At 46.1% G+C, this 27198-nt stretch overlaps 1 protein-coding gene and 1 long non-coding RNA gene across 10 annotated transcripts in view; one reads left to right on the forward strand and one right to left on the reverse strand.

Annotated features, from left to right (window-relative positions):
* The window catches only part of PIGG (phosphatidylinositol glycan anchor biosynthesis class G (EMM blood group)), a 40240-nt gene extending 19581 nt beyond the window's left edge, over positions 1–20659 (reverse strand). For 4 of the 9 annotated variants that reach the window (XM_007114148.4, XM_028492472.2, XM_007114149.4 and 1 more), the window contains exons 1-6: positions 20383–20659; positions 19270–19475; positions 10888–11097; positions 9441–9629; positions 8388–8529; positions 1706–1918 (exon numbers count right to left, since the gene is read on the reverse strand). In XM_007114148.4, the coding sequence (XP_007114210.2) occupies positions 1706–1918; positions 8388–8529; positions 9441–9629; positions 10888–11097; positions 19270–19475; positions 20383–20536 (1114 nt within the window). In that variant the 5' untranslated portion in view covers positions 20537–20659. Of the gene's footprint in view, positions 1–1343; positions 1651–1705; positions 1919–8387; positions 8530–9440; positions 9630–10887; positions 11098–17987; positions 18074–19269; positions 19476–20382 lie in introns of those variants that run through there. The other 5 variants (XM_007114152.4, XM_055086285.1, XM_007114150.4 and 2 more) reach the window with 5 other exon arrangements.
* A 2362-nt stretch (positions 20660–23021) lies between these two features.
* Positions 23022–26592, forward strand: LOC102979062 (uncharacterized). Its single transcript, XR_002891138.3, has 3 exons — positions 23022–23088; positions 25079–25225; positions 26024–26592. It is a non-coding gene; the product is annotated as an uncharacterized lncRNA (long non-coding RNA).
* Positions 26593–27198: the final 606 nt, after the last annotated feature.

Here is a 27198-nt window from a genome sequence, read left to right on the forward strand (position 1 = left end):
GACATCTAGTTCCCAACCACTCCCCGCTGGCAGGGTGTGTCTTCCACAACCAACTCAAGGTCAGTTTACATCTCCCCACAAACTCACAGGCATTCACTCCACTGGGCAGTACCCCACCACTTCAAGTAGGAAAACCTGCCAATATCCCATCAAATGTTGCCTCAAACTGGGAGGTGACCTCCTCTGCATTTCCCAGCGAGCCCCAGCCCCAGCGTCAAACATTAGCCTTGACGTCCCTGGATGGGTCAGAGTAAACTGATTGAAAGTATGGTCCTGGGGAGCTGTCCTACCAAGATATAAACACCCTCCAGTTTCTCACAGCTTAAAACTAAGGACACAGCCTGCTTGGGCCCCATCCACCTCAGATGCCAGACCGTTACCCTGTCCCTGGTCCTCACGTGCACCCACGCCAGCCAGGCTGTCTCCACGTGAACCGCTCTGTCAGCAAAGATGCTGAGACCTCACCTGCCATGTGAGCGGACAGTTCTCAGTTCCTCATTTTATTTTATTTTTGGCCACACCGCATGGCTTGTGGGATCTTAGCTCCCGGACCAGGGATCGAACCCGCGCCCCTTGCAGTGGAGGTGTGGAGTCTTAACCACTGGACAGCCAGGGAAGTCCCCTCAATTCCGCCTTTTATTTTACCTTGAACCCCATTCAACACATCTGCTTGTTCTCTCCTTCTTGAAATTCTGTCTTTACTTGGCTTCGTGGACACTGATTCACCCCGGCGCCCCAGCACACACCCCAGCACCCTGCCTTGGAAGCTCTTCCCACAGCCTTCCCCATGCAGTGGCGGGCACTGCACCCTCCCACCGTTCAGCTGCAAACCCCAAGTTGTCCTTATGTCGCTGGGTTGCTTCACCTCACACCCAGTGCGGCAGCCAATCCTGCTTGCGCTACCTTCAAAACAGATCCAGAACCAACCATCTGTCCCGGATCCCTGCCTGGGCCCTCGCTCCCTCCCCTTGCACTGAAGCAGCACACCGGCCTCCTGGCTCTGCTGCAGCACAACACAGAGCCCTCCACACCGGCACCTGAGAGAGCCTCTGAAAATGCAAGTGGAAGGTTTCAGCTCTGCACAACACCCTGCAGGAGCTCCCCACTTACTCAGAACGGAAGTGAGAACCCCTTCAATGTCCAAAGGCCCTCGTCACCCCTCAGACCTCATCTCTGCCTTCCGCCAGTTCCAGCCACTCGGGCCCCTGGCCACTCCTGGACTGTGCAGGCACACCCTCCCCCCCACCAGACTCTGTGTCTGCCACAGGGCGCCCTCCCAGGCCAACCTGCCCCAGTGGCCCTCGCCCACCAGCATCCCCACCCTTCCCTGGTTGAGCCTTTTCCTAAGGCGCCCATCACTATCTGACATCTGTTGTTGCTTTTCTCTCTCTCCCGCTCTGGATGATAAGCTCCACGAGGGCAGAGCTCTCCTCCTGCTGTGTCTCTAGTGCTTTCAACAGCCCCTGGCCAAACAGGAACTGAGTGAAAACAATTCAGCACTCGCTGAATAAATAAATTTATGCAAGATTCTGACTTACGTGGTTGCATCTGTGGGTGTTGCTAATGGTGATAGTCAGGGTTCTAATAAAAAGGAACACACAGTCAAAGACTGCTGTAGTGCACACCACGGAAACATCAGGAAGACATCGGGCGCAATGGAAACACACACAGCATAACAGATGTTAGCAGCTACTAACTGGCTTACCTTTTTCATACGATGGAACATTCTCCTGCAACAACTTGCTAAGCTGTACTGTATTTAAGTGTAAAAATCTCAGTTGTTCCCTCATTGGTTTTCCTTCTACAACTGGGAATATAAGACTGCCGATGCTGCTCTTTGGAATCGGCAGACCAAGCCCTATTGATAGTGTTGCGGCCAAATCAGTCTGCTGAATATACTTTGGATGTCTGATGTCACCTAGAAAAAAGAAAACCGTTTAAGTGACAGGCTCTAGGACACGTGTGATGGCAGTCACTCTTGAATTTGACTTTCTACAAGTAATGTAAGTCAAACCACCCATCTCTTCAAACCGTCCTGTGCAGATTCAGACAGAAACCACCTCACTGTTTCTCACGTCAGTAAAAACACTGAATACTCATTTTTTGCGGAGCCTGGTGCCTCCCTAAAAAGCAGCACACGATACACGGGAGAGGCACTAACGCAGGAAACTCAACGCCGCCCGAGTTTCAGAGAGTGGGGTGGATGCCGAGGGATGCTCGCTTTGGGGAGGTCAACGGCCACCCTGCTGAACGAGGGTGAGGGTGGATGTCTGGCGGCCCTGCCCCGCTGCAGTCACAGCAATCCACGCAGCCCCACGGGGAGGCTGATGCAGACTTCTCCACGCATCCTGAACAGCAGGTGCCTGTACCGGGGACAGCAGAACAAGGCTGGGTCCAGCTGGGCCAAGTTCCACAACCAACTCTGACGAGCGAGACACCGCCTACCAACAAGTCCAAGGCCCAGCAGTGGCTGGCCAGCCTCCGAATTCCTGCCAGGAGGACAAGTGTGACGTCAGGACACTGGGCTCAGGCCCCTGCTGTGCCACCATCCCGTGGGAGGCTTTGGACAAGAAACTCAGAATTGTGTCATCTGTAAAGAGAGCGTCTGGCCCACAGACCTCAGAAGCTCCAATGCAGGTCTGCGGGGCTGAGGGGTCACCAGGAGCGTCTACCCGGGAGAGGCAGTGCTGGTGCAAGTCTCTTAGATACTCTAGTGTGAGTTTATAAAGGTTTCACTTTGATTGTGGCGATTTCTGGTTGTATACAATTTTTCTTTTTAATTTGATGAAATGTTTTCATCTTTTCTTGACCAACCGTGTACTGATGGCTTCCGGGTTCCCTCAGAAGAACATTTCCACCCAATATTATTATGTTTTCTTCTAGAATTTTCTTACATTAGGTGCTTTGATCTGAAACACAACAAAACCCCAAACAAAAACCCCACCTTAAATTGCGTTTGCTCTGATATTAGTGACGGTGCTGGTCTTGTGCTGAGACTACTGAGGGTCTCACATGATACTCTGTCAGATCCGAGGGTACTGACAACCAGGATTCTAAGCTCGGGAGGAAGACAGTGCAGGCGAAAGATCTCACAGCAGTGAAGCGCAAGTTATCAATACGAACTCAAGATCAATTTTATTTTGAAACGATTTCCTCACTTTGTACAGAAGAGAGTAAGCCAGTATGCATGAGCACCGCTAGCTGTGAGATGGTGGTCCTCAAAGACCCCTTTCCACTGAAAGGAACCAGCGCATCTTGGAGAAGCAGCTGATTCCAGGTCCGGGGAAGGGCTTGTGCACAAGCGGCTGGGACACCTTCTCAGACTAGACAGCAACAGAGCCCTCAGAGATACTAAGGCCTCTGGGACCGTAAGGTCAGAAGGACTCAGGAGGTCATCTGAAGATGCCCCCAGTTTCCAAAGACAGGACAAACTGAATATTAAATAATATGAAATAGTATCTATAGTGAATTGAAACAAATAAAATAAGCTTAAATCCATGAGTTCAAAATGTCCCAAAAATAAAAATAAAAATTAATTGGTCATAGTTGAAGCATGCTAGTGAACTCCTGGTGAACTAATTCACTGATTTGAAATGGGGAATTAATTGGGAAGAATAAGGCATCATTTACCTCCTCTCTCTTATATAAATGGTAATGCTGGGTAACCAAAAAGTAGATGGGGGAAGATTCTCTTTACTGAATTATTTTGGCTAATTAATGGAAAAAAAAAAAAGGACTTAAAGAATTAAAACATCACTATTTGTAACCTCTAGTGAATTAGTGGCCCTAGGTGGTCACCAGTGGCTACTGACACCACCATACAGCAGACACGTCGGACACTCTGTGCTTCCTGCTAGCAAGAGTCTGGTCCAAACCAACCAAACCAACAGGATCTGAATCTGCTCATGACTCCAGGTCAGGTGGGATTTACTGGATGAGCAAAGGACATGTTGGCAGACAATGCAGAGAGAGACTCCACAGGACAACTAACCAGGTTCTTCAACAGATAATCATAATCAAAGAGGATGGGGGTGGAGACCTATAAATTAAAAGAGCCTTAGAGACATATCAACAAGAACTGACCTTACTTTAAAAAGAATGTGGGGAATCCAAGCCTAAGGATGCTCTTGAAAACTATGAAGGTTTTGGAGGTAAGCAACTAAGAGGAAGCTGGCAGCTTCATGAGAGCAACAGGCTAAACCACAGGCCAGCTGGAAGTTTACCAGAGAGGATCAGGGAGAAAAGACAGCTAAGAAGGGCTCCCCTGGCATCAGAACAGACTCAAAGACTGGCCTCGAAATGACTTCTGCAAAGTGGCCCAAATAGGATGAGACCAGACTGCAGAGCACATTGATTATAAGTTGTCGAAAATGGGACAGCAATCATCCTGCAATGAGGGGAGCCAACAGCTGGGTGGGTGTGGCAGCAAGAGAGGCAACAGCTTAGAGCCGCCACAGAAAGTGACCGTCACAGAGCTCCGCTGGCTCCCAGGGTGCGGTGCCCTCACAGGAACGACAGCAGACTTTACAACGTGGGGGTCAAGGCTTCCCTGGAGCAGTCCAGCCAAGGTACTCAACAAATCGACATGCAAACAATGACAACAGGCCCTTGGAGGGGAGGGAAACAGTAGCTAGAGTTACTGCAATATAGTAGTTAATGTTCAGTTTTCATCAAAAACTCCAAGCAACTATGCCAATAAACAGGAAAGTACAATTCAAAGAGAAAAAAAAGCAGGCAAGAGAACCTTCCTGGGAAGGGCCCAGATGTCAGAGTTAATAGACAAAGTCTTCCAAGCAGTCATCGTAAATTTGTTCAAAGGACTAAAGGAAACTAGGCGCAAAGAAGTAAAGGAAGGTATGATGACAGTGTGCCATCCAATAGAGATTATCAACAAAGGGACAGGAATTATAAAAAAGAACCAGATGGAAACTCTGAAGTTGAGAAATATAATAACTAAAATGAAATATTCACTGTAAAGGCTCAATAGGAGATTTTCAACTGGCAGAAGAATCAGCAAATTTAAAGACAGACTGATAAAAATTATGCAACCTGAGAAACAGACAAAAAAATCTCCCAAATTCGTTGGGAGACATCAAATCGACACATCCAAGAAGCTCGATGAACTCCAAGCTGGACAAACACAAACTAACAGGCATAATAAAAATGTTGAAAGACAAAGAGGGAAAGAAGGGAACCTAATTAGATTAATGGTTGAGTTCTCATCAGAAACCACAGAAGCCAGAAGGCAGTAGGACAGCACATGCAAAGAGCTTAAAGAAAAAGACCAGTCAACCAAGAATCCTACATCCAGCAAAACTACCTTTCAAAAAATCAAGGTGAAATGAAGACATCCACAGACTAAAAAAGCAAAAAAGACAATTCATTGCTGGCAAACCTGCCTTACGAGAAATACTAAAGGAAGTTCCTCAGGCTGAAAGCTAGTGACTCCAGACGGTAATCTGGATCCAGTTTAAAAAAAAAAAAAAAAAGCAAAGAGTATCAGTAATTATATAGTTATAAAAGACAGCATAAATACATATTCTCTTAAATTTCAAAGCAATTATATGGAACCATACATATGTATATATAAAACCATATGTGTGTGTGTGTGTGTATATATATGTATATATACACACATATATGTTGTCAGCCTACAAGATATAGAAATGGAATGTATCTGACAACAACCGCACCGGTAAAGAGAAGCGAAGCTGTACTAGAGAAAGAAAATGACACCATAAGAAAATACATGTCCACACAGAAACTTGTTCATAAATGTTATCAACAGCATCATTCATAATAGCCAAAAAGTAGCAACAACCCAAATATCCATCAACTGATGGATGGATGGATAAACAAATGTGGTACATCTGTACAATGGAATATTATTCAGCAATAGAAAAGAATGAAGTCCTGACACTTGCTACAATGTGGATGAACCTTGAAAACATTACCCTAGTGAAAGAAGTTGGTCACACAGACCATTTATTACATGGTCCATTTATTAAAAGACCATTTATACACTACGTTTATTATATGGAATGTCCAGAAGAGGCAAATCTGTAGACACAGGTAGATTAGTGATTGCCAGTGGCTGGGGGTGGGTGTGTTACTGGGTTGGGGGAAGTGGGGGTGACCACTAAAGAGGTGATATGTCCCCAAACTGACAACGACGATGGCTAACCAACTCTGAATGAACTAAAAGGCTCAAAAAATAAGCATGATGCGGGCTTCCCTGGTGGCGCAGTGGTTGAGGGTCCGCCTGCCGATGCAGGGGACGCGGGTTCGTGCCCCGGTCCGGGAAGATCCCACATGCCGCGGAGCGGCTGGACCCGTGAGCCATGGCCGCTGAGCCTGCGCGTCCGGAGGCTGCGCTCTGCGGCGGGGGAGGCCACAGCGGTGAGAGGCACGCATACCGCAAAAAACAACAACAAAAAACCCCCCAAACATTCCTGTGATAAAAGCACGCCAGCTTAGTTGTCTCTTTCCCCCGCAGAGTGTAAGCTCCCTGTCTGTAGCGCCAGCGCAGTGCCTAGCCTGCCGTGGGTGCTCAGTACCCCTCTGCTGAATGGGTGGACAGACGGATGGAGAGGGTGTCTCTGGCCTGGGGCTCTCACTGAGGGAGAGGAGCCCCACGGGACCCTGCTTTGGGTGTGCAGAGGAGGAAAGCTGGGTGTATGGAGGCCAGAGCTCTGGTGGGCACTGTGTGCACTCACTGGAAGGCAGGCTCCAGCTGGGCACCCAGGAAAGGCTCGGGTTACAAGAGCCAAAAACTTATACCTTAGGAGGTCAGACATCCAAGAGGAGGCAGTGCTGCAAAAAGACAAAAGGAAACAGGTGGAGCTTCTTCCCCAACCAAACTGCACTCAAGTGGAAGATTCATTCACTCCATAAATATTTTCAGCGTCCATCAAATGCCAGGCAATGTTGAGGCCCAAGGCATATAGTGATGAATAAAACAGACTCTGCTCCGCCCAAGTGTAGCTCACAGCAAGGAGAGAGATGGACGCAAACCACACGATTCGGGCTGTGATTACAAACCACGCGTAGGATGACGGTAGGATACACGAGCACTGTGAGACGGCCGGAGGAAGGTAATTTAGTTTTCTGGTTGAGACCAAGGACGAGCGTATGAGCAGGCTGAGGGGATGAGCAGCACGGGGTCGGGCATGTGAGGAAGAGTTGTCACTTGGAGATCCTGCGGGAGAGGCCAGGACGCAGTGAGTAATGGGGAATGTGGCTCAAGACAAAGCCGTGAGGTAGGCGAGAAGTCTCACGTAGGGTTTTTACTGGATCCAAGGTTCAGCTACTGAAAGGTGGTACATATGGGAGCTGGGAGCCGGGACTGTCTGGCTCATGCGAGGAGCAGGGAGAGGGCAGATCAAGGTGGACGCCCAGGTTTCCAACCTGAAGAGCCGCGTGAATGGCGCCATCTGTTGACGGGCAAATAGGGAGGGCAGATTGCAGGTGAAGTTTGCTCTGTCTGTGGAAGATCCAAGTGGAGGCGTCAGTAAGCAGTGGAGTAGACAGTCTGGAGGTTGGAAAGAGGAGACAACTGGAGGGATAAATCTGACAGGTGTGAGCCTATTCATGGCATTTAAAACCATGGGAGTGGATGAGATCATCTCAGGAGTGAACGCAGAATGAAACAGAGGCAGTCCAGAAGAAAGGCCAGGGCAAGGAGGCTAAGCCAGCAAAGAAGACTGGACAGCGAAGGCAGAGGTGGAGGGAAACCAGAAGCGTGGGAGGCCCCAGGGCTAGGAGTCAGCACTGCCGAATGGTGCTGAAGGGTCACCTGAGAGAAGCCAGAGTGTCCAGTGTGGAAACAGCTGGTGAGCTGGCTGCCTGCGTGTGATGAAGTGAGGGGGCAGGGGCCATGCGCAGGTCTGTGCTGGTCGAGGGCACCGGCGTGTCTGGGTTGGAGAGCTGCAGTGTGTCTGAGCGCTGAACGTGGGCCCTCAGACTGAGTAGGATACTCAGTCCTACTCCTGTGGTTCTCGTTGACGTTGCCGTTCAAGATATAGTCTCAAATAATGGATACTGTTTCTTAACTTTAAATTTTTATGTTTCTCTCAATTCATACATGCACTTCAGATGTCTCTAAGCCACTGGCACTTTTTATTAACAGTTCCAGATATCGAGGCACTGACATTCATAGCACACAATTCCCAAAAAGAACATTTGTATTTTAAGAATCGGCAAGAAACGTAAACTCCAAATCCTGACGGGCCCTTGTCCCGTTATTTTTCATTCTCACATTGTTCAGGGTTTTTCAAACTTACACAGCTTCCAAAAATGGTTAAATGGTTTTTAAAATTAAAATCAAACTACAGAAAGCAAAGAAAGAAAGCACAGTTTTAAAGTGTTAAACATTCCCCAATTCTCACCAGGTTTCCTTTCAAATGCAGAGCTGATTAAGATCAGAGCGGTGTTTACTTCCTCCACAGAAGAGGCTCCGTGACCTCCAGCTTCAGACATGCCATGATCACCACAAAGAACCAGCAGATTGGGTAACAGAGTCTCTCTCTCCTATAAGGGAAAGGAAATACATTTCAGCTGAACCCAGCCTGGGGAGAAGAAGATCATGTGTTCTCAGATTTCAGCTTTACTTTGTAAATAGTAGCTCTTCCTAAATTTTTTTTTTTTAACCTATGAGCTTATAGTCAGATCAAAGGGTCAAGTCGAGTAATGTCATAAATAAAACAAACAGAATCATGTGGAGGTCACAGAGCACAAGAGGGTTGTGTTAGGCCTCTCAGGGCAGAGAATCAGGGTTTGGTTTCTGTCTTTGCCATTTCCAAGCTATGGGAGCCTGGGCACATTGCTCTTCATGCCCTAGTCTCCTTATCCGTCAAACAGAGCTGCCCCTGGCCCCTGGGGCTCCGGCCAGTGGCTTTTGCTGCCCCTGCATGTACCTGACAGGCTCTGACTTGCCCTTGCTGTTTCTTCACCTGGAATACACCTTCACAGATGGCGCATCGGCACCCCTGCCCTTCAAGTCTCGGCTCACATCTCCCACATCCTTAAGGACGACTGCTCTGACCATGCAGTTTAAAATTGCAGCCTTTCTCTCAGATGTTGTGCCCTCCTCCTGCCCTACGTTCTGCTATGGCACCAATCACTGTCTAGAATCCTTATGTACTCATTGATTATGCTTCCTGTTCTTCCCTCCTGGCTAGAGATTAAGCTCCACAAATGCCCAGACAGGAACAGTGACAGAGAAGGCCTCCAGGAAACATGAGCTGGATGAACAGGTAGAGATATTAAGAGCCGCTATTCTGCAGGGCTGCTGGGTACGGTGCCCGGCACACGGCACGTGCTCTGTAGGTGAAGGCTGCTTGAGTGATGGTAGGTATGAGGCTCACACAAGGTCACCCCAGTTCACTTTAGAAGCTACATTTCTTCTAGGAAACCTTGGCACCTTGACATTCTAGGCCCACCTCTGAGAGCAGCGAGGTGTGGATCTTCATCAGGACGCTGTCCATCTCACTGAGCTTGCGCCCGACCAGCGGGCTGTTGGGCCCAGAAACGTGGCCGATGTGGTCCAGCCCAAGGTAGTGGAGGATTAACACATCCCAATCCCGCCTTTTTAATACTTTATCCAAATGTCTTGTAACATTATCATCCACCTTTAAAGGGAAAAAGTACATATGAATAGCCTCCCTAATTTCCCTGGTGTTCACTCTTCAAGGAAAAGTGATATGGTCATTTTAAAATCTACGGGCTTATTTTAGGTACTAGGACTCATGGGAGTTTGAAAAGACCAAAACCAAAACCAAAACACCAAACAAACCAACCCCCAAAATAAAAACTGTCTTAAAAAATGTTTGCATTAGATTAAGCTTTCACTAATATTGTTTTTATGTCTCTAAGTTATGGATAGAACATATTGTAACTTAAACGAACAAAGGCTGTTCTCACAAAACAATTCTTCAGGGTCACTACTGGAGCTTAAACTAAAGCTGACCAGATAACCAAGTTAAATGGGTGCCAGGTTGTTATGAGGCAAGTGAGGGCTAAGGGCAGTTAGCTAAGACAGGACAGTGCCCAGAGTTCAAGAAACCAGCGGGGTGAAGCTGGGGACGTCTGCCTGTGTCCTACGAGAAGGCTGTCTGGGGAAGAAAGAGGCACACACTCAGCGGTTCCCAGCCACACAGCCCCTGACAGAGCCACTAGCCAGGTCACCCTGAGCCCTCCCTCCCACTGGAGAATCTACTACAAAGACAAGTGCTTCTGAGCCATCACACACAGGGTGGGCAGTGACTGCTGGGTCTACACAGTCAGCTCTGGCAAGGGGTGTCGGTGTAAACAGGACGGCAGGCGCCCCCCGGGCCAAGCCAACGGGTCTACACAGCGCCAGCCCAGACGCATGGTGCCTTTGCCCTGCGGGCCTCCCTCTGCCCCGGGGCCAACATGGGGTGGTGGGGGGGTCTAATTTCCTTGTCGGAGGCTGCCCAGCTCACGTCTGCCCTTATGCTGCCGCCCTCGCAGGAGAACAGCAGCAAGGCAGGATCCCAGGCAGACCGTGGGGACCTCAGGCTCTGCCTCGCAGACTCTGCCACCCCATCCTGTCCACTTGCGAAGGCCCCACTCAACTGTCCAAACTCCGGCTGAGCGGCTCCTCCTGGGAAGCCCTTCCCGACCCCCGGTCCCCGTCAACGGGTGCTCACCTGGTCTGGGCTTTGGGCTCAGAGAACTGTGCTCACACCTGCGTTAGGGTTTATGGTCCTGGCTTGTAGCTGATTATGGGAAGGAACAATTTTTTTCAATCTCTCCATAGTATTCTCAGTATATTGATAAAAGCCACATACAAAACAACATTGCCTCTCACTAAGTTAGAGGGTACCAGGCTCTGTCTCATAGGATATATTTTTCTTAAAAACTGACCTCTGTATAATCTGATACAAAAAAAGAGGTTGTTCCATCATATTCCACAAAATGCTTTGGGAATAACTTCACCCATGTTTCATCTCCGTAAAAGATGATTCTTTTCCCCGCTGCTTTTGCTCGCGTGATCACGTTGTCTTCCAGCAGCGCGGGAGAATTGAGGTTCCTGACGACGTCGATGAAGCCGGGGAGGCCCCCTGTCATCAATGCCTGCAGAAGGAAGCGTTCAGGAGTCAGACCACAGAGTCCAAGTACAGCGTGGGAACAGGCGCTGAAGATGATCCTAACGAATGAAAGAGGCAAGCATACAGCTAAAGCAACACCAGTACTGAAGGCTGGGTCAGTATTAGGACAAAGGGGGAAAAGCTACACAGATTCTTGGCAAAACCAGCAAACTCAATAAGTGAAGAACTGACCATATTTCAGCCGATGAGAGGACAAAGGAGGAGGCTGTGGGGTAGCTAGACGGCTGTGGTCAAAAAAGCAGTGATGGATGATAAGAAACGAAACAAATGGCAAAGGGCGGTATGCACTCTGTATACCCAAACCCACTGTCAGGTCCTCATCTAAGCTTCAGATCTGCTTCATGTGACAAGCAACCTCCACACACTGATCCTGAAACCCAGCAATTCTACTGTCCACCCCCGAGAGAAAGAACAGCCTCCCACACACCCAGGGAGGAAAGCGGTCTCTAAACAGGAACTCTGGTGGGGCCACCTCCCCGCCCCACTCAGCACCATAATTTCTTGGAGGAGCAGGTGGGTGCAACATGTCTTCACACGTTTCTGCTATAGAATTAAGTCAACCACCTCCCTCATTTTAGCAGAATCTAAATGGGTCGTGGGTCTCCATGATCTGGAGTTAGCTGACAACCTACAACACTGGCATCCAGGGACTTGTGCAATGAAAATAACGAGGAATCTGGACAATGCTAACAAGTATAATAATTTTGCCAAGACTTCTTTAACAGCAAAGTAACGCGAAAAGGAATTAATCTTGGACTTGGAGAATGAGGACCTTGGCAAACCCTCTCCGTGAAGAGCAACGCTAAAACTGGATAAAACGGTCAAAAACAACCCCTTCAAGACTTTGAAAACTCAACGAAGATATACACAGCTGGAAATGTTCTTAGTCAAAACACTTTGGACTTTCGGTAAGAACCTGAGTACCTATGGTGTTTTAACACGGGCTGCTCCCCTCCCGCACACCCACTTCTGTGACGTGGGAGCCCTGCGGACCAGCAGGGGCCTGCCCAATGTGGCACTCCACGGAGAAGCCCCGTGCCAGGGACGAGGTGAAAACAGGGAAGGCCAACATCACAGCTACCTGAGGCTTCAATGCTGGTTGTAGTAAGACACAGCAAAAAGTCGGGAAAGGGGGTCTGGGGAATGGGACAGCTGCGGTAGGCTTCTGTAAGCGCCCACATGTTCCTGGAATCTGGAAGGCTGTGTGCACACATAGGGTGAGTGTACACTCAGGAGAGAACAGAGAGGGCCTAGTTGCGTGGTCCTTCCAGCTGAACACGAGGCCCTGCTCAAGCAAAGTGAGAGTCAGGGAAGACTCAGAAACTGCCTGAAAATGAGCTGACGGCTGGAGCTACACACAAAGACCCCCTGTAGAGAGTGGAGGCCACACCACAATGTGTTTAAGCACAACCTGTGACCAGTCATTGGCTCACCACTCAGCCATCCTGACCTGGCTGCCCCTCAGGAACAGTGGCTTAAAGAAAAACCCAGGAATTAAAAAAAAACACAACAAGCAGAGACATCAGTGAGTGTACATTTCAGGACTTCAGGAGAGACAGACTCTCTAGAAGTAGCCTCAGCAAGTCAGCAAAACAGCAACAGCCACCAGCACTCCCAGGTGGAGATCAGGGCCCAGAGCCGAGGTGGGAGTTGCATGGATGTATATACTCGGCCAATCTCATCAAACTGTACTATACTGTATTGTGTGAAAATTCTACCTCAATGAAGTTAGTTTTTTAAATGTGAGCTCATCACCCCAAAATTCTACTCCCTAAAGGTAACCAGTTACTTTGGGTGAGTATCCTTTCATCCGTATATGTACAATCAGAAATATATAAAGTACTTTTTTTTTTTTTTTTACCAAAATGGTAACAAACTATATAGATAGTTCTGCAACTTGCTTTTTTCACTTAATAACATATCATGAACCCCTTTCCACAGAAAACATATAGGTATTTCACCTTCTTTTTTAAAAACAGCTACAAAGTACTCCAGTGTTTGGATATACAATGTATTTATCCAAGACGAATTTAAGGACAATTGCTTATTTTTATTTTTATTTTTGAAAGCAGAAAAGAAAATTTATTTTATGGATACTGAGTACCCACGAGCAGAAAGTCCAGTCAGGTTTGAGGAGAGATTTAACTTTTGGAAAGCTAACAGGAACTAAGGCTAGCGGTTCTCTCAGTCACTCAAAGGACACAGTCTCGCATGTGTCCCTTTTTTCCTCCACATGTCTGTTCTTTTCTGTCACTCTTCCTCTTTTTTTTTTTTACATCTTTATTGGAGTATAATTGCTTTACAATGTTGTGTTAGTTTCTGCTGTATAACAAAGTGAATCAGCTCTATGCATAATTTATTCTTTTTATACAACTGTAAATGGGATTGTTTCCTTCATTTCTCTTTCTGATAATTTGTAATTAGTGTGTAGAAATGCAATATATTTCTGTGTATTAATTTTATATCCTGCAACTATACTGAATTCGTTTATTAGTTCTAATTTTTTTGTGTGTGGAGTCTTTGGGATTTTCTATGTATAGTATCATGTCATCTGCAAAGAGTGACAGTTTTACTTTTTCCTTTTCAATTTGAATGTCTTTTATCTTTTTTTCTTGACTAATTGTTGTGGCATGGACTTCTGATACTATGTTGTATGAAAGTGCTGAGAGTGGGCATACTTGTTTTGTTCCTGATCTTAGAGGAAAAACTTTCAGCTTTTCACCATTGAATATGATGTTAGCTGTGGGTTTGTCATATATGGCCTTTATTTATGTTGAGGTATATTCCCTCTATACCTTCTTTGTTGAGAGTTTTTATGATGATTGGATGTTGAATTTTGTCAAACCTCTTTTTTTTTTTTACATCTTTATTGGAGTATAATTGCTTTACAATGTTGTGTTAGTTTCTGCTGTATAACAAAGTGAATCAGCTCTATGCATACGTATATCCCCATATCTCCTCTCTCTTGCGTCTCCCTCCCACCCTCTTTAATCCCACCCCTGTAGATGGTTGCAAAGCACTGAGCTGATCTCCCTGTGCTATGCGGCTGCTTCCCACTGGCTATCTATTTTACATTTCGTAGTGTATATATACCAATGCTACTGTCCACTTCATCCCAGCTTACCCTTCCCCCTCCCCGTGTCCTCAAGTCCATTCTCTACATTTGTGTCTTTACTCCTGTTCTACCCCTAGGTTCATCAGAACCTTTTTTTTTTTTTTTAAGATTTTTAAAGATTTTTTTAGATGTGCTACCATACGGTATTTGTTTTTCTCTTTCTGACTTACTTCACTCTGTATGACAGACTCTAGGTCCATCCACCTCACCACAAATAACTCAATTTTGTTTCTTTTTAACGGCTGAGTAATATTCCATTGTATATATGTGCCACATCTTCTTTATCCATTCCTCTGTCAATGGACACTTAGGTTGCTTCCATGTCCTGGTTATTGTAAATAGTGCTGCAATGAACATTGTGGTACATGACTCTTTTTGAATTATGGTTTTCTCAGGGTATATGCCCAGTAGTGGGATTGCTGGGTCACATGGTAGTTCTACTTTTAGTTTTTTTTTTTTTTTTTTGCGGTACGTGGGCCTCTCACCGCCGTGGCCTCTCCCGCCGTGGAGCACAGGCTCCGGACGCCCAGGCTCATCGGTCGTGGCCCACGGGCCCAGCTGCTCCGCGGCACGCGGGATCCTCCCGGACCGGGGCACGAGCCCGCGTCCCCCTGCATCGGCAGGCGGACTCCCAACCACTGCGCCACCAGGGAAGCCCTACTTTTAGTTTTTTAAGGAACCTCCATACTGTTCTCCATAGTGGCTGTATCAATGTACATTCCCACCAACAGTGCAGGAGGGTTCCCATTTCTCCACACCCTCTCCAGCATTTACTGTTTGTAGATTTTTTGATGATGGCCATTCTGACCAGTGTGAGGTGATACCTCATTGTAGTTTTGACTTGCATTTCTCTAATGATTAGTGATGTTGGGCATCTTTTCATGTGTTTTTTGGCAATCTGTGTGTCCTCTTTGGAGAAATGTCTATTTAGGCCTTCTGCCCATTTTTGGATTGGGTTGTTTATTTTTTTTGATATTGTGCTGCATGAGCTGCTTGTAAATTTTGGATATTAATCCTTTGTCAGTTGCTTCATTTGCAAATATTTTCTCACATTCTGAGGGTTGTCTTTTCGTCTTTTTTAGTTTCCTTTGCAGTGCAAAAGCTTTTAAGTTTCATTGGTCTCATTTGTTTATTTTTGTTTTTATTTCCATTTCTCTAGGAGGTGGGTCAAAAAGGATCTTGCTGTGATTTATGTCACTGAGCGTTCTGTTTTCCTCTAAGAGTTTTATAGTGTCTGGCCTTAAATTTAGGTCTTTAATCCATTTTGAGCTTATTTTTGCGTATGGTGTTAGAAAGTCTTCTAACTTCATTCTTTTACACGTAGCTGTCCATTTTTCCCAGCACCACTTATTGAAGAGGCTGTCTTTTTCTCCATTGTATACTCTTGCCTCCTTTATCAAAGATAAGGTGACCTCATGTGCATGGGTTTATCTCTGGGCTTTCTATCCTGTTCCATTAATCTACATTACTGTTTTTGTGCCAGTACCATACTGTCTTGATTACTGTAGCTTTGTAGTATAGACTGAAGTCTGGGAGCCTGATTCCTCCAGCTCCGTTTTTCTTTCTCAAGATTGCTGTGGCTATTCGGAGTCTTTTGTGATTCCATACAAATTATGCAATTTTTTGTTCTAGTTCTGTGAAAAATGTAATGGCAATTGCTGTTAAAAAGCCTCCAGTGGAAGTGCCATTTGAGCTGAGGTGTGAAGGTGGAGTGTTGTCTAGGCGAGTTGAGGTGAGGCTTTCCAGGGCAAAACACAGCAAAGCGCAAAAACCCCAAGGTGAAAGGGGGCAGCACACATGGGGAACGGAGCTAGGTGTGATCTGTGTGGATAAAACACACAGGAAGAGGGAAATCGGCTTAGATGAGGGTGAAGAGGTAAACGGGGGAAGACCATGCACCCTGAGGCCTGGGTTAGGAGGCAGAGTGTAAGCCACCGGAGGACTGTTGGGACTAGAGCAGAGCAATGTGATCTGTTTGGACAGGTTCTGGGTGAGAAGTGCTGGGATAGTTTTACAGTCCAGGCTCACACCATAGCAGACTGGACTACAGTGGGGGTAGTGGAGGTGCTGGCTGAGTCCAGTTAGTCACATAAACAGTATACAGAGATCTGTCCACCTCATTTCTTGTGAGGAGTGTTATCATCAACCTTTCAATTTTTACAATGTGACAGACTCTTTAGTTGCCTTTAATCTGATTACTAGTACAGTTAAGAATCTTTTCATATGCTTACTGGCATATTTCAATTTCTTTCTATGTGGATTTCTTTATATCCTTTGTCCAGTTGCTACTGGATTGTTGCCCTTGATCGGATCCTCTTTACGTATCATGGGGTTCACATCTTGTTTGTTGTGTTAACTGTAAATAATTTTTCCCTTTATTGTCCGTCAGTTGACTTTGTTTATAATGTCTTCCACCACTTTGGGTTGAACCTGTCCACCCTTTCCTCTGGGCTTTTATAAGGCACTTCCCTCCTCTTCACGCTAGTTTGGGTTCACATGGACATTTTTAAGAAGGGCAGGGCCTACTTGGTATCCCCTTCACCCCAGGAAACACGTAGGCAGCAAAAAAGTTGCAGCTGAGAGCCCAGGAATTTTAAGTGAGTGCTTGTCTGTCATCTCCTTGGAGGTTTTCCTGGGGTTGCTGTGGTCTTGGGAACAGTAGTTTCCTGACTTCTGAGAATTAAGGAGGGCTCTGCAGAGACTATTGAAAGAGAATTTGACCTGGTCACCTTATTCTGTATAACACAGTGTTGCTGTATAACACAGTGTGACCAACCGAGGCTCTGGAACTAGGCAAACATAAGGTTATGCTCAGTTTCTGATGCCAGCTGTGAGATTTCACACTTCAAGCCTGTTTCCTCATCCGGGAAATGGAGAAGAGAGTGGCACCAACATCATGGAGCTTCCACGGGGCTGTGGTAAGAGTGTACAAGACAGTGCCGGCACCACGGGTGCACCACAGCTAGTGGTAACTGCCACTATTACAACTATAAATTCCCAGGAAAAGGAAAGGCATTCAAAAATCAGTTACAACATTTCAGAAGGAAGCTACTGCAGCATCTTAACATGTGAACATGCTACTAGAGACATCAGTCTTGAAATTTAAAAACTGGTGTCTTGTGGCAATTGTATCAGCACCTCCAGATGAACTAAGTCCCTTCCTAGGTGGAGGCAGGGCAGGGAACACACTCCTTAGCCAACACTACCCGATCCTATCAAATTCTAGAGCAATGTAATCTTAACTCCAGGATGGACTTCCTGGATACTAGCTCCTCCCTGACAGAGAATGAGGAGCAAGAACCTGCAAAGGACCCAAAACAAAACACTGGTTTGGTAAAATGAAACAAACTGGAGAAGGGAGGACCACACCGGCCAAGGTGCAAGACGGAACAGAACCTGGAGCCACCATGCTCACTTATATTTTTTCTTACAAATCTGCCCAGATTCCTAATAACTCTTTTCTTATCAGAACAAAGGAGGGATGAGTTCCTTCCACACTTCTGACAGGACAGATAAAGAAAGCAGTGATCCTGATGGTCAGGAGCCTGGATGCCTTTCTTCCAGCTTCCACAGGACTTGTTTCAGCAGAATGACTGCACCCCAAAAGGCTGTTCCCAAGCATCCTGACTACAGGTGGCCTCCCCCACTCCCCATCACTCTCTATCACATTCTCCTCCTCAATTTCTTCCATAGCATTTATCACCTCCTGAAACAATTGTGTCATTTATTTGTATACTTACATATTTTCTGTCCCCTCAATTAGAAAGTAAGCTTCATGAGGACAGGACAGTTGCTGTCTTGTTTTTTCATCACTGAATCCCTCTTATCTAGAACAGCACACAGTACATACAGATCCTCAATAAATATTGAATGAAGGACAAACCACATCCAAAAGTGGCAGAGAGAATGGGAAACTCAAGAAAAAAAAAATCAGTAAAAGATGCGGCATGAACCCCTTCAATCCCAGACTGCTTTACTCATCCAGTAAACATTTGTTGAGTAACTACTAATGCTGCCCCCAAGGTTTAAATCAATAAGTGACACCTTCTCGCCAACTAATAAGGTGTCACACGATCATCCACAGATGTAAGGTTCAGCCAGAGACTTCTACACCGTACTGGCCTGCAGTATATTCACAAACTTTTAAGCTCCTCTGTCCTTTTCTGATCCCACATCTTTACTCAACCTTCGGGTCTAAGCTTGAATGCAATTTCCTCAGACAGGCTTTTCTGAACCACCTCAATCTAAACTGAGCCCCCAAAAAGCACCGAACATCACGCTCTGTTCTTTTTCATTATGCATTAATCACACTTTGTAACTGCACATTTACTTCTGTGTTCATTTATTTAATGGCTATGTCTCTCATTAGAGACTGAAAGTTCCATTAATGGCAGAGATGTTATTTTCAAAAAAAACTTGTTTTTGAGCAAATCAATGAAGCTTTACTCTTCCTTCCCCATAGTTCTTAAGTAAAGCACATGTACTTCAAAGGCACTCCCACTAGGCGGAACACCTGAAGGCGGTTTATAGAGTAAAAACAGGTATCTGTGAGGTCAGACCATGTTGGTTTGGTCACTGTGTATACTAAAATTTTGTACAAGTCATTTAACTTATCTGAATTTGCTTCCTCATCCATAAAATCAAGTGATTGAACTAGATAACCCTAGAGGCTCCTCCCAGAATCCTAACTGACCCACTGATGATTAAAGAAGATAGCAGGTTAGCAAGGAGCATGGTATCTCTTGGATTAGATTGGCCTAGATGATCTGGCTCTAAATCTGTTATGCTTCCCATGAAGCATGAGCTTTTGGCTACCTTTACAGAGGGCATAAATCATGAGTCTTAGTTCCATCCTATCTGGGAGGCTTTTTCAGCATTCTATTGCCCCAGCCAGGTTGACAGAGGCAAACTTATTTTCACTTAGTTAAAATTGGGACTCCAAGTAACAGACTACAGAGAGCCCCTCTAAACCTCTGAAAGAGCCAAACCGTGATCTAGAATACATTAAGTCAAACTGTTTACCTTGATTCGAGGCATAGTAACTGTAGGTGGCTTTGCTTCAGCCACAAAACTGTGAGATGATCCTTTTTCCACAAGATAAGTTGTGTAGGGCATAAATTTCACACCCTTTGACCCGAACACGAAGTCATCTCTCAAGGCGTCTATCAGCATAATAACAACTTTTCTGAAGAGAGGGCGCGGGAGCTCGGTCCAGTTGGAAATGGCTCCTAAGAGTGTTTGAGAAAGAAAAAGGAAATTGAATTTTAACCTTTACTTAGCATGCAAGCACCTTATAATCTAGTTTCTGCTTACTTCTCCAGCACATACTCTGTCACACCTACATATCCTGAGCCAAAGAAAAAGGTCTGTTCTTGGGCAACAATGCTGGGGTCAGGGGGTGGGCAACAAGTTAAGCTCAGGGAGCCCTAATGTTATGTAGTGAATTACCCTTAGCACGATGGGGAGCACTGGCACAGGGGAGTCCCTTCGTGAGCATCCTGGAATGGGACATTAGGGAGACTGACCTAAAACCCAGGGTTGCAGGTAGGGGATGGGTGAGCATTTACAAACTGTCTTTCCATGGTTAGTAGCTGGTATTGTGTGGATTTGATCCAAAACGTGAGTTCCTTTACCTAAGATATACTGTTGGGTAGGTGAGGGCTAGGAAGGGGCCTAGGCAGGGAGGTCTTAACTACTGGAAAAAACGGGGTCTTGGAGGAATGCCATAGAAGAAAACACGAGAGGTCGGCAGCAATCTTATCTGTTGTGTCTTCCTGAGCAAAAAGGGTGCCTGGAACAGGGAGTGACCCAAACATCTGCTCAGAGAAGGGGGTTGGGGTGTCACTGGATGCGTAGAGCTGGGGAGAGGCTTACTCTTTACGGGTATGGAGACCTTACTTTGCGGTGACCAAGGAGGAGGATCTTAGTAGGGCTGGTAGTGGTGCTTGCCACAAACTTGTAGGATACATAAAAGGAGGCTGGAACGGTAAGAAGGAGACCCTAGGGGGTGGGGACCAGAATGGAAGAGACCACCCGCGAGCCGCGGGAAGAAGTCCAAGAGGCGAGGATCATAAGGAGGGTCCTCCGGGGAAAGTGGGGCCCGGGGAGCAGAGACGCCCGGGGAGCGGTCCATACCAGCCGAGGGTTCGGGCGCTGGGGACTCTGTTTGGTGCTCCGTCTCGGAAAAGGAACAAACGGGAGCCGGGAAGAATCCCCGGAGGAAGAGCGCGACCCCGAGCACCTCGATCACTACGCAGCAGGCGGCGAACGTCCCGGAGCCCAGCCGCATCGTGCCCACCCGCCGGGCCGGGATCCGGGTTCCCGTGCTCCAAGTCACGTCTCGCCCAAAAGCAGCGGCTGCCGCCTCCAGGAAGCCACGTCCGAGCAAGCGCGTACGAGAGATCCGGGAAAGGTGCCCGGCGCCCCGGCGTCTGTCGTCGCACCGGAAAAACGCGCCAGGGTCACGGCGCTTCCGGGGCGGGGCGGCCCTGAGCTCGCGGGCCCCTCGTGTACTTCCGGGGCGTCTGCCCGCAAGGCACCGCCAGCCCCTTGTTAATCTCTGAGCCCCTCCGGCTGTCTCCGGTTTATGGAGTCTATGCTGTGTGCCGTGCCTCCTGCCAGGAGCTGTCACGCATTTTGCTGCGTTTGCTCCTCAGCAGCCTGCTGGGTCAGGTGCCATCGCTCTGAGAGCCCTTGTGTGTCTTGGGCAGGTCTGTGCAGAGGACGCCGTCTCCGACCACGGCTTCGAGTTGGGCTGCCTAACTAAGTGACCTCCAGAAGGCAAGCAGACTTCCTGGGTCTGGGTTTCCCTGTGCGGGATTGGACCCCGGGACTTTCTTGGGGCCGCATCCAGACCCCTTTACTGCTTGGTGCCTCCATCTCCGGCTTCTGGGTGTGCTGGGGGCCAACAGCTCGCAGCCACCCGCTTCTCTGAATAGTTAATTGTCCTTGGCTGACGGGAACTGCTGCGCCCTGGAAGTTATCCCTCCCCAAACACCTGGAGCTCATGACTGACTGGGGTTGCAGTATAAAAGCCCAGCTCCTTTGCCTCCAAGAGAGTTAACTCGGGCTATTCGTGCTCCGAGCTCCTCTGGAATGAAGTTGAAGGTAGTCTTCAGCTAAGACCACATCCCTGCTGCTTTCTCCTGCTTTCTTCACATCCTCCTCCCCAGAGCCTTCCCTTGTTAAGGCTTACGCACCCGACCTCCCTTCCAAGGCTCTCCTTTAAGGAGACCAGGCCCAAGGCAGACTCCAAGGTGTGTCTCCGAGCCTTAAATGTGATGAGTCTATAAAGAGTCAGTTTCCCCAAGCTCTGACGACGACAGTCTAAACTTCTTCCACCTTCTCACCAATACACACTAACCATGAATGTTAATAATAACCATTTAATGACAGCTGAGGTTATCTAGTTTATCCCTGCCAGGCACTAGAGCAAGCCCTTTAAATGGATTATTTTATTTGGTTAACACAACAACCCTTTGAAGTAGTCTTATTATTTTTTATTGCAGACAAAGAAATGATGTCAGAATGTAAAGTAGCATATCCAAAGTAACACAGCTAAATAGCCACAGAGCCAAGATTCAGAGCTATTGGTCTGACTCTGAGCCTGAGCTTTGAATCTCCACACTTTGCTAACATCTCAGAAAAACAGAAAACATCTCCCTTCCAGTGCTTCTTGTTATGGGCCGAATTGGGTGCTCCCCAAAATTTATATATTGAAGGCCTAACTCTCAGTAGGTCATAATGTGATTTTATTTGGGGACAGTGCTTTTAAAGATATAATTAAGTTAAAATGAGGTCATTTGGGTGGGCTCTAATCCAATGCGACTGGTGTCCTTAGAAAAGAGATTGGGACACACAGGCACAGAGGGAAGACAATGTGCACACATGGTGAGAAGGTGGCCATCTAGGAGCCAAGGAGAAAGGCCTGAGGAGAAACAAACACTGCCAACACCTTGATCTTGGACTTCTGGCCTTTGGAACTGTCAGAAAGTAAATTTCTGTTGCTTAAACCACCCAATCTGTGGTACTTTATTTTGGCAGCCCTAGCGAATAAATACAGTCTGTATTAGAGTTATATCGCTTCATAACAAATACCACAAAGTAACTTAAAACTAAGTTTTATGATCTCAGCGTCTGTGGGTGAGGAGCCTGGGTATAGCTTGGTGGGTCCTCTGCAGGGTTGCATTCGAGGTATTATTAGCTAGGGCTGTGTTCGCATCTGGAGTCTCGACTGGGGAAGGATCCAGTTCCACTCTCACTCAGGTTGATGACAGAATTCATTTCCTTGCAGCAGTAGGACTGAGGTCCTGGCTTCCTGCTAGCCACTAGCCAGAGGCCACCCTTGACTCCCAGACACATAGGCCTCCCTAAATAGCCTTTGACGTTTCTGTGAATTAAAACTATGATGTTCTAGGTTTATGTATAAAATAGATAACTAGTGAGAACTCACTGTATAACACAGGGAACTCTGCTTGGTATTCTGTGGTGACCTGGATGGGAAGGACATCCAGGAGGGAGGGGATATATGTATATGTAAGGCTGATTCACTTTTCTGTACAGCAGAAACTGGCACAACGTTGTAAAGCAACTATACTCCACAAACAAACAAACAAACAAAACTCCTAGGTGACACAGAATCAGTGATCCCTGGGAATCCCTCTGGCAGTGTGTCCTTATTCAGCTGGGCATGGCTGGGGGAGATGCAGACACTGGGTCGGGGTCAGACCTTACAGGGGCTGCTGAACATCTCTGTTCCTTTTCCTTTCCTGTCCAGGAGTGAGAATCCAGAATGATGAGAGGACAACCAGCAGGGGAAGGAAGTCCCTGGGAGGCGAGTTGGTCTGTTTGTATTTTCCTTATTTTAGCATGCATTTTGTTATTGTGTGTTTTTGCTAGGAAATCACCAATTTCCTGTGGATTTCCAGTTTGATGCATAGGTTTCTCTTATTTGAGTTTTAATTTTTCCTCTTTCCCTAGTTTTCAACAGAATTGTCACAATTAACAAACAAATATGGGTACCTTATTGTTAACTAAAATCCATATTTTATTTGGTTTCCCTTCGTTCTCCCATTTTCTGTCCTAGGATCCCATCCAGGGTATCACATGGCATTGAGTCATAATGTCACTTTAGTATGTTTTTGGCTTTGACATTTTCTCACACTATCCTTCACTCTATGACCTCAGCAGTGTTGAGGTGGACTAGTCAGGTATTTCATAGATTGTCCCGCATTGAGATTTACTTGGTGTTTTTCCTGTGATTAAAATGGGGTCATGGGTTTTGAGGAAGCAGATCACAGGGGTAAAGTGCTTTCTTATGACTTTATATCATGGGAACATACATCAAGGCAACTTATCACTGTTCATGTTAGCTTTGCCCTTCTGGCTCAGGTAGTGTTTGTCAGATTTTCCCCACTGTGAAGTTACTTTTTCCCTAAGCCTGTACTGTGTGTCTTCTTTAGGATGAAGTCACTGTGTGGCACCCACACTTCAGGAGAGGGGAGTATTTTATTTACCGTTGCTGTGTAGTAACATTTGAAATTGGGCAGTTTGAGCCTCCAACTTTGAATTTCTTTTGAAAAATTGTTTTAGCTCTTTGAGGTCTCTAGAAATTCCATATTTTGGCATTTCACATTTTGCTTCCCTTCACATGGATGTACCCCAGTTTGCTTATGCATTCATCTACTGAAGACATCCTGATTCCATTTAGGTTTAGACATTATGAGTAGAGCTTCTGTGCACGATAGCATCCTTGTTTTTGTTTGGATAGAGTTTTTCAAAGCAGTTGTGTAAATATTGAAGGTGTGATTGATGGATCTCAAGGTGTGAGACTTGTTTGGCTTTGGAAAATCCTGCCAAACTGTATCTCGAGGCCGTCTACGCGTTCCATCAGCGGTGAAGGAGAGCTGCTGTTGTTCCCCACCCTCCAGTGATCAGGGTCGTCATTGTGGGAGGAGGTTCGTAGTTCTAATAGGTCCGTATCGCTGTTTTGTTTTACTTTGTGATTCCCTAATGGTATATGATGTTGATCATGTTTTTGTCCACTTATTATCTGTTTATCTTCTTTGGCCAGACATCTATTCAGATCTTTACCCATTTTAAATGCAGTTGTTTGTTTTATAGTTCTTTGTATAATTTGAGTACAAATTCTTTATCAGATATGTGTTTTGCAAATATTTTTCTCCCAGTTTTTTGCTTGTTTTTCAGTTTTCTGAAAAAGGCATTTCACGGAGTAGAAATTTTTAATTTTATAAAGAACACGTTACTGGGATAAACCATAATGGAAAAGAACGTATATATGTGTATAACTGAGTCACTTTGCTGTACAGCAGAAATTAACACAACATTGTAAATCAACTATACTTCAACAAAAAAAATAAATTTACAAAGAACATGTTATTAACTTTTTTCCTATCGTGCATTGGCTTTTTGTGTTGTGTGTTAAAAGTCAAACCTCATGATCTACGTGACCAAACCCATGGTCATGTAGATTTTCTTCTATGTTTTCTTTTATAGTTTTTATAGTTTTATATTTTAAGTTTGTCGGTGGACACTTTGGAATGACTTTTGGTGTAAGTTGCAAAGTCTGTGTCTACATTCATTTCATTGCATATGGTTTCTGATTGTTCTATACCTATTTTTCAAGAAGTCATGGCATATTTGCTGCCATATGTTTGAATTTCCAAACATTAGTGGATTCAGCAGGACGGCCAGCAGGGAACTCGGTCTCCTCTGAACTGGGAGTGGGTGCAGCCTGCATTTCCCACTTTGCCAGCACAGGGTGACAAGCCCGCCCCTCTTACCAGTGCGCACCTGCCTCTTCTGCACACAGGCCTGGCCCTGTGCACAGCTGACAAGAGCCTGGCCTCCTCAGGAACTTCCAAGGATTTGGCTTCGGGACAGTGCAGGGCTGCATCCACATTGAGACGAGCTCGGTTTCCTCAGGACCGGCTGGGAGGTGCCTCCATGGGAGAAAAAGGTGAGGAAAAAGTGGGGAGAAGCTTGCTGTGCTGACTGCCTGGCTGACTGCCTGGGGGTGGGTGTCTGTTTTCAGAGGACCCAGCAGAGGAGGGGCTTGATGTGGAAAACTGTGGGTTTTAGTGAGTTTTGTTTGTGGTGCAGTGTCCGGTGTCCTCCTTTGGCTTGTGATGTTCCATTGTCCAGGCGGTTTATTGAGGGGACTGTCCTTTCCCTGGTGTATGTCCTTGGCAGCCTTGGCATAAATTAACTGACCACATGTGTGTGGGCTTATTCTTGGGCTGTCTATTCTATTCTTATGGCCCCTTCCTCTCTTTTTGTGTCATTTCTACACTGTTTGGTTACTGTAGCTTTGTAATATGGTTTGAAGTCAGGGAATGAGTTTCCTCTAGCTGCTGTTCTCGTTTCTCAGGATCCCTTGGCTGTTCGGGGTCCTTTGTGGTTCCATACAAACGTCAGGACTGTTTGTTCAGTTTCTGTGAAAAATGCCTCTGGCATTTTTGTAGGAATTGCATTGAATGTGTATATTTGGGTAGAATGAACATTTTAGCACTACTAATTCTTTCTATCCATGAGCACAGAATATCTTTCCATTTATTTACGTCTTCAATTTCTTCATCAATGTCATAACATTTTCAGTGTGCAGGTCTTTCACATCTTTGGGTAAGTTTATTCCTAGGTATTTTGTTCTTCTGATATTATGGTAAATGGGGTTGTTTTCTTAATTTCTCTAATAGAGTTTTGGTGGGTTGATGTGGAAAACTGGAATTAGAAATCCCACTGTTTCTACCACATCCAGGTCATCCAGAACACCCAAGACGGGACTTCCCTTGTGGTGCAGTGGTTAAGAATCCACCTGCCAATGCACGGGACACGGGTTCGATCCCTGGTCCGGGAAGATACCACATGCCGCGGGGCAACTAAGCCCGTGAGGCACAACTACTGAGCCCGCATGCTGCGACTACTGAAGCCCGTGCTCTGCAACAAGAGAAGCCACCGCAATGAGAAGCCCGTGCATGGCAACGAAGAGTAGGCAACGAAGAGTAGCCCCCGCTTTCCACAACTAGAGAAAGCCTGCGTGCAGCAACGAAGACCCAACACAACCCTAAATAAATAAATAAATTAATTAATTAATTTAAAAAAAATTTAAAAATAACTAGACTGTCTTTTCTAATCTCCATGTTTTCAGTGTACAATTCTTGTACACCTTTTTCCTCACCTCTATTGGAGGCTGGTTCAGAACACACACAACCTCCTGGAGAAACTTGCCCCGACCCTGCCATGTACTGCCACGTAGTTGGCCTGGTACTGAGTCACCAAAAACTTTTGTTCTTTACTTGATTCTTAACTCCTTTAGAATTCATTACTTTACTGTTATAAATGTTTATTGTCCTTGTAGTAAATCTTTTAAAAATAAAAATGAAATATTGTACTTTAATTACTCCATAGATGAGTAATGAATGGATCACACTTGACATATGATTGTAATCTTTTTATAATTATTAAAGTAATACACACATGTTATAAAAAATTGAAATACTACCTAAAGAAAAGAGGTTTGCCAGTCCCACCCCCAGAGGTGACCGTCTTGAATGGTTTGGTGCATCTCTCTCAGGGTCTATCTGTCTCTATCTCTGTCTCTGTCTCTCACAAGCAGATTTGTTTACATTTATGTTGATTTCACAGCTATGTGGTCTTACAGATGGGATCCTGGGTGCAGATGGTTGGTCCTCGTGCTTCCCACCTAAGAGGACCCTGAAGTCTCTCCTGTAATCAGGGGAGTGGGGGCATTTGAGGGCATTTCCCTCAAAATACGCCTTAGTGACATATTGATTATTTTGAATTAATGTTACTTAAGAAAAGAGCCATGCAAGAGAGACACTTTTTACCTCTTTTCTTTTTCTTTTTCGGAAGAAATAAATCTCTCCTGTGAAAGGTACCCCACCTGGGGGCTGAGACCTGAGGGTGGAGGGC

The sequence above is a fragment of the Physeter macrocephalus genome, chromosome 7 (assembly GCF_002837175.3).
Source record: "Physeter macrocephalus isolate SW-GA chromosome 7, ASM283717v5, whole genome shotgun sequence".
NCBI lineage: Eukaryota > Metazoa > Chordata > Mammalia > Artiodactyla > Physeteridae > Physeter > Physeter macrocephalus.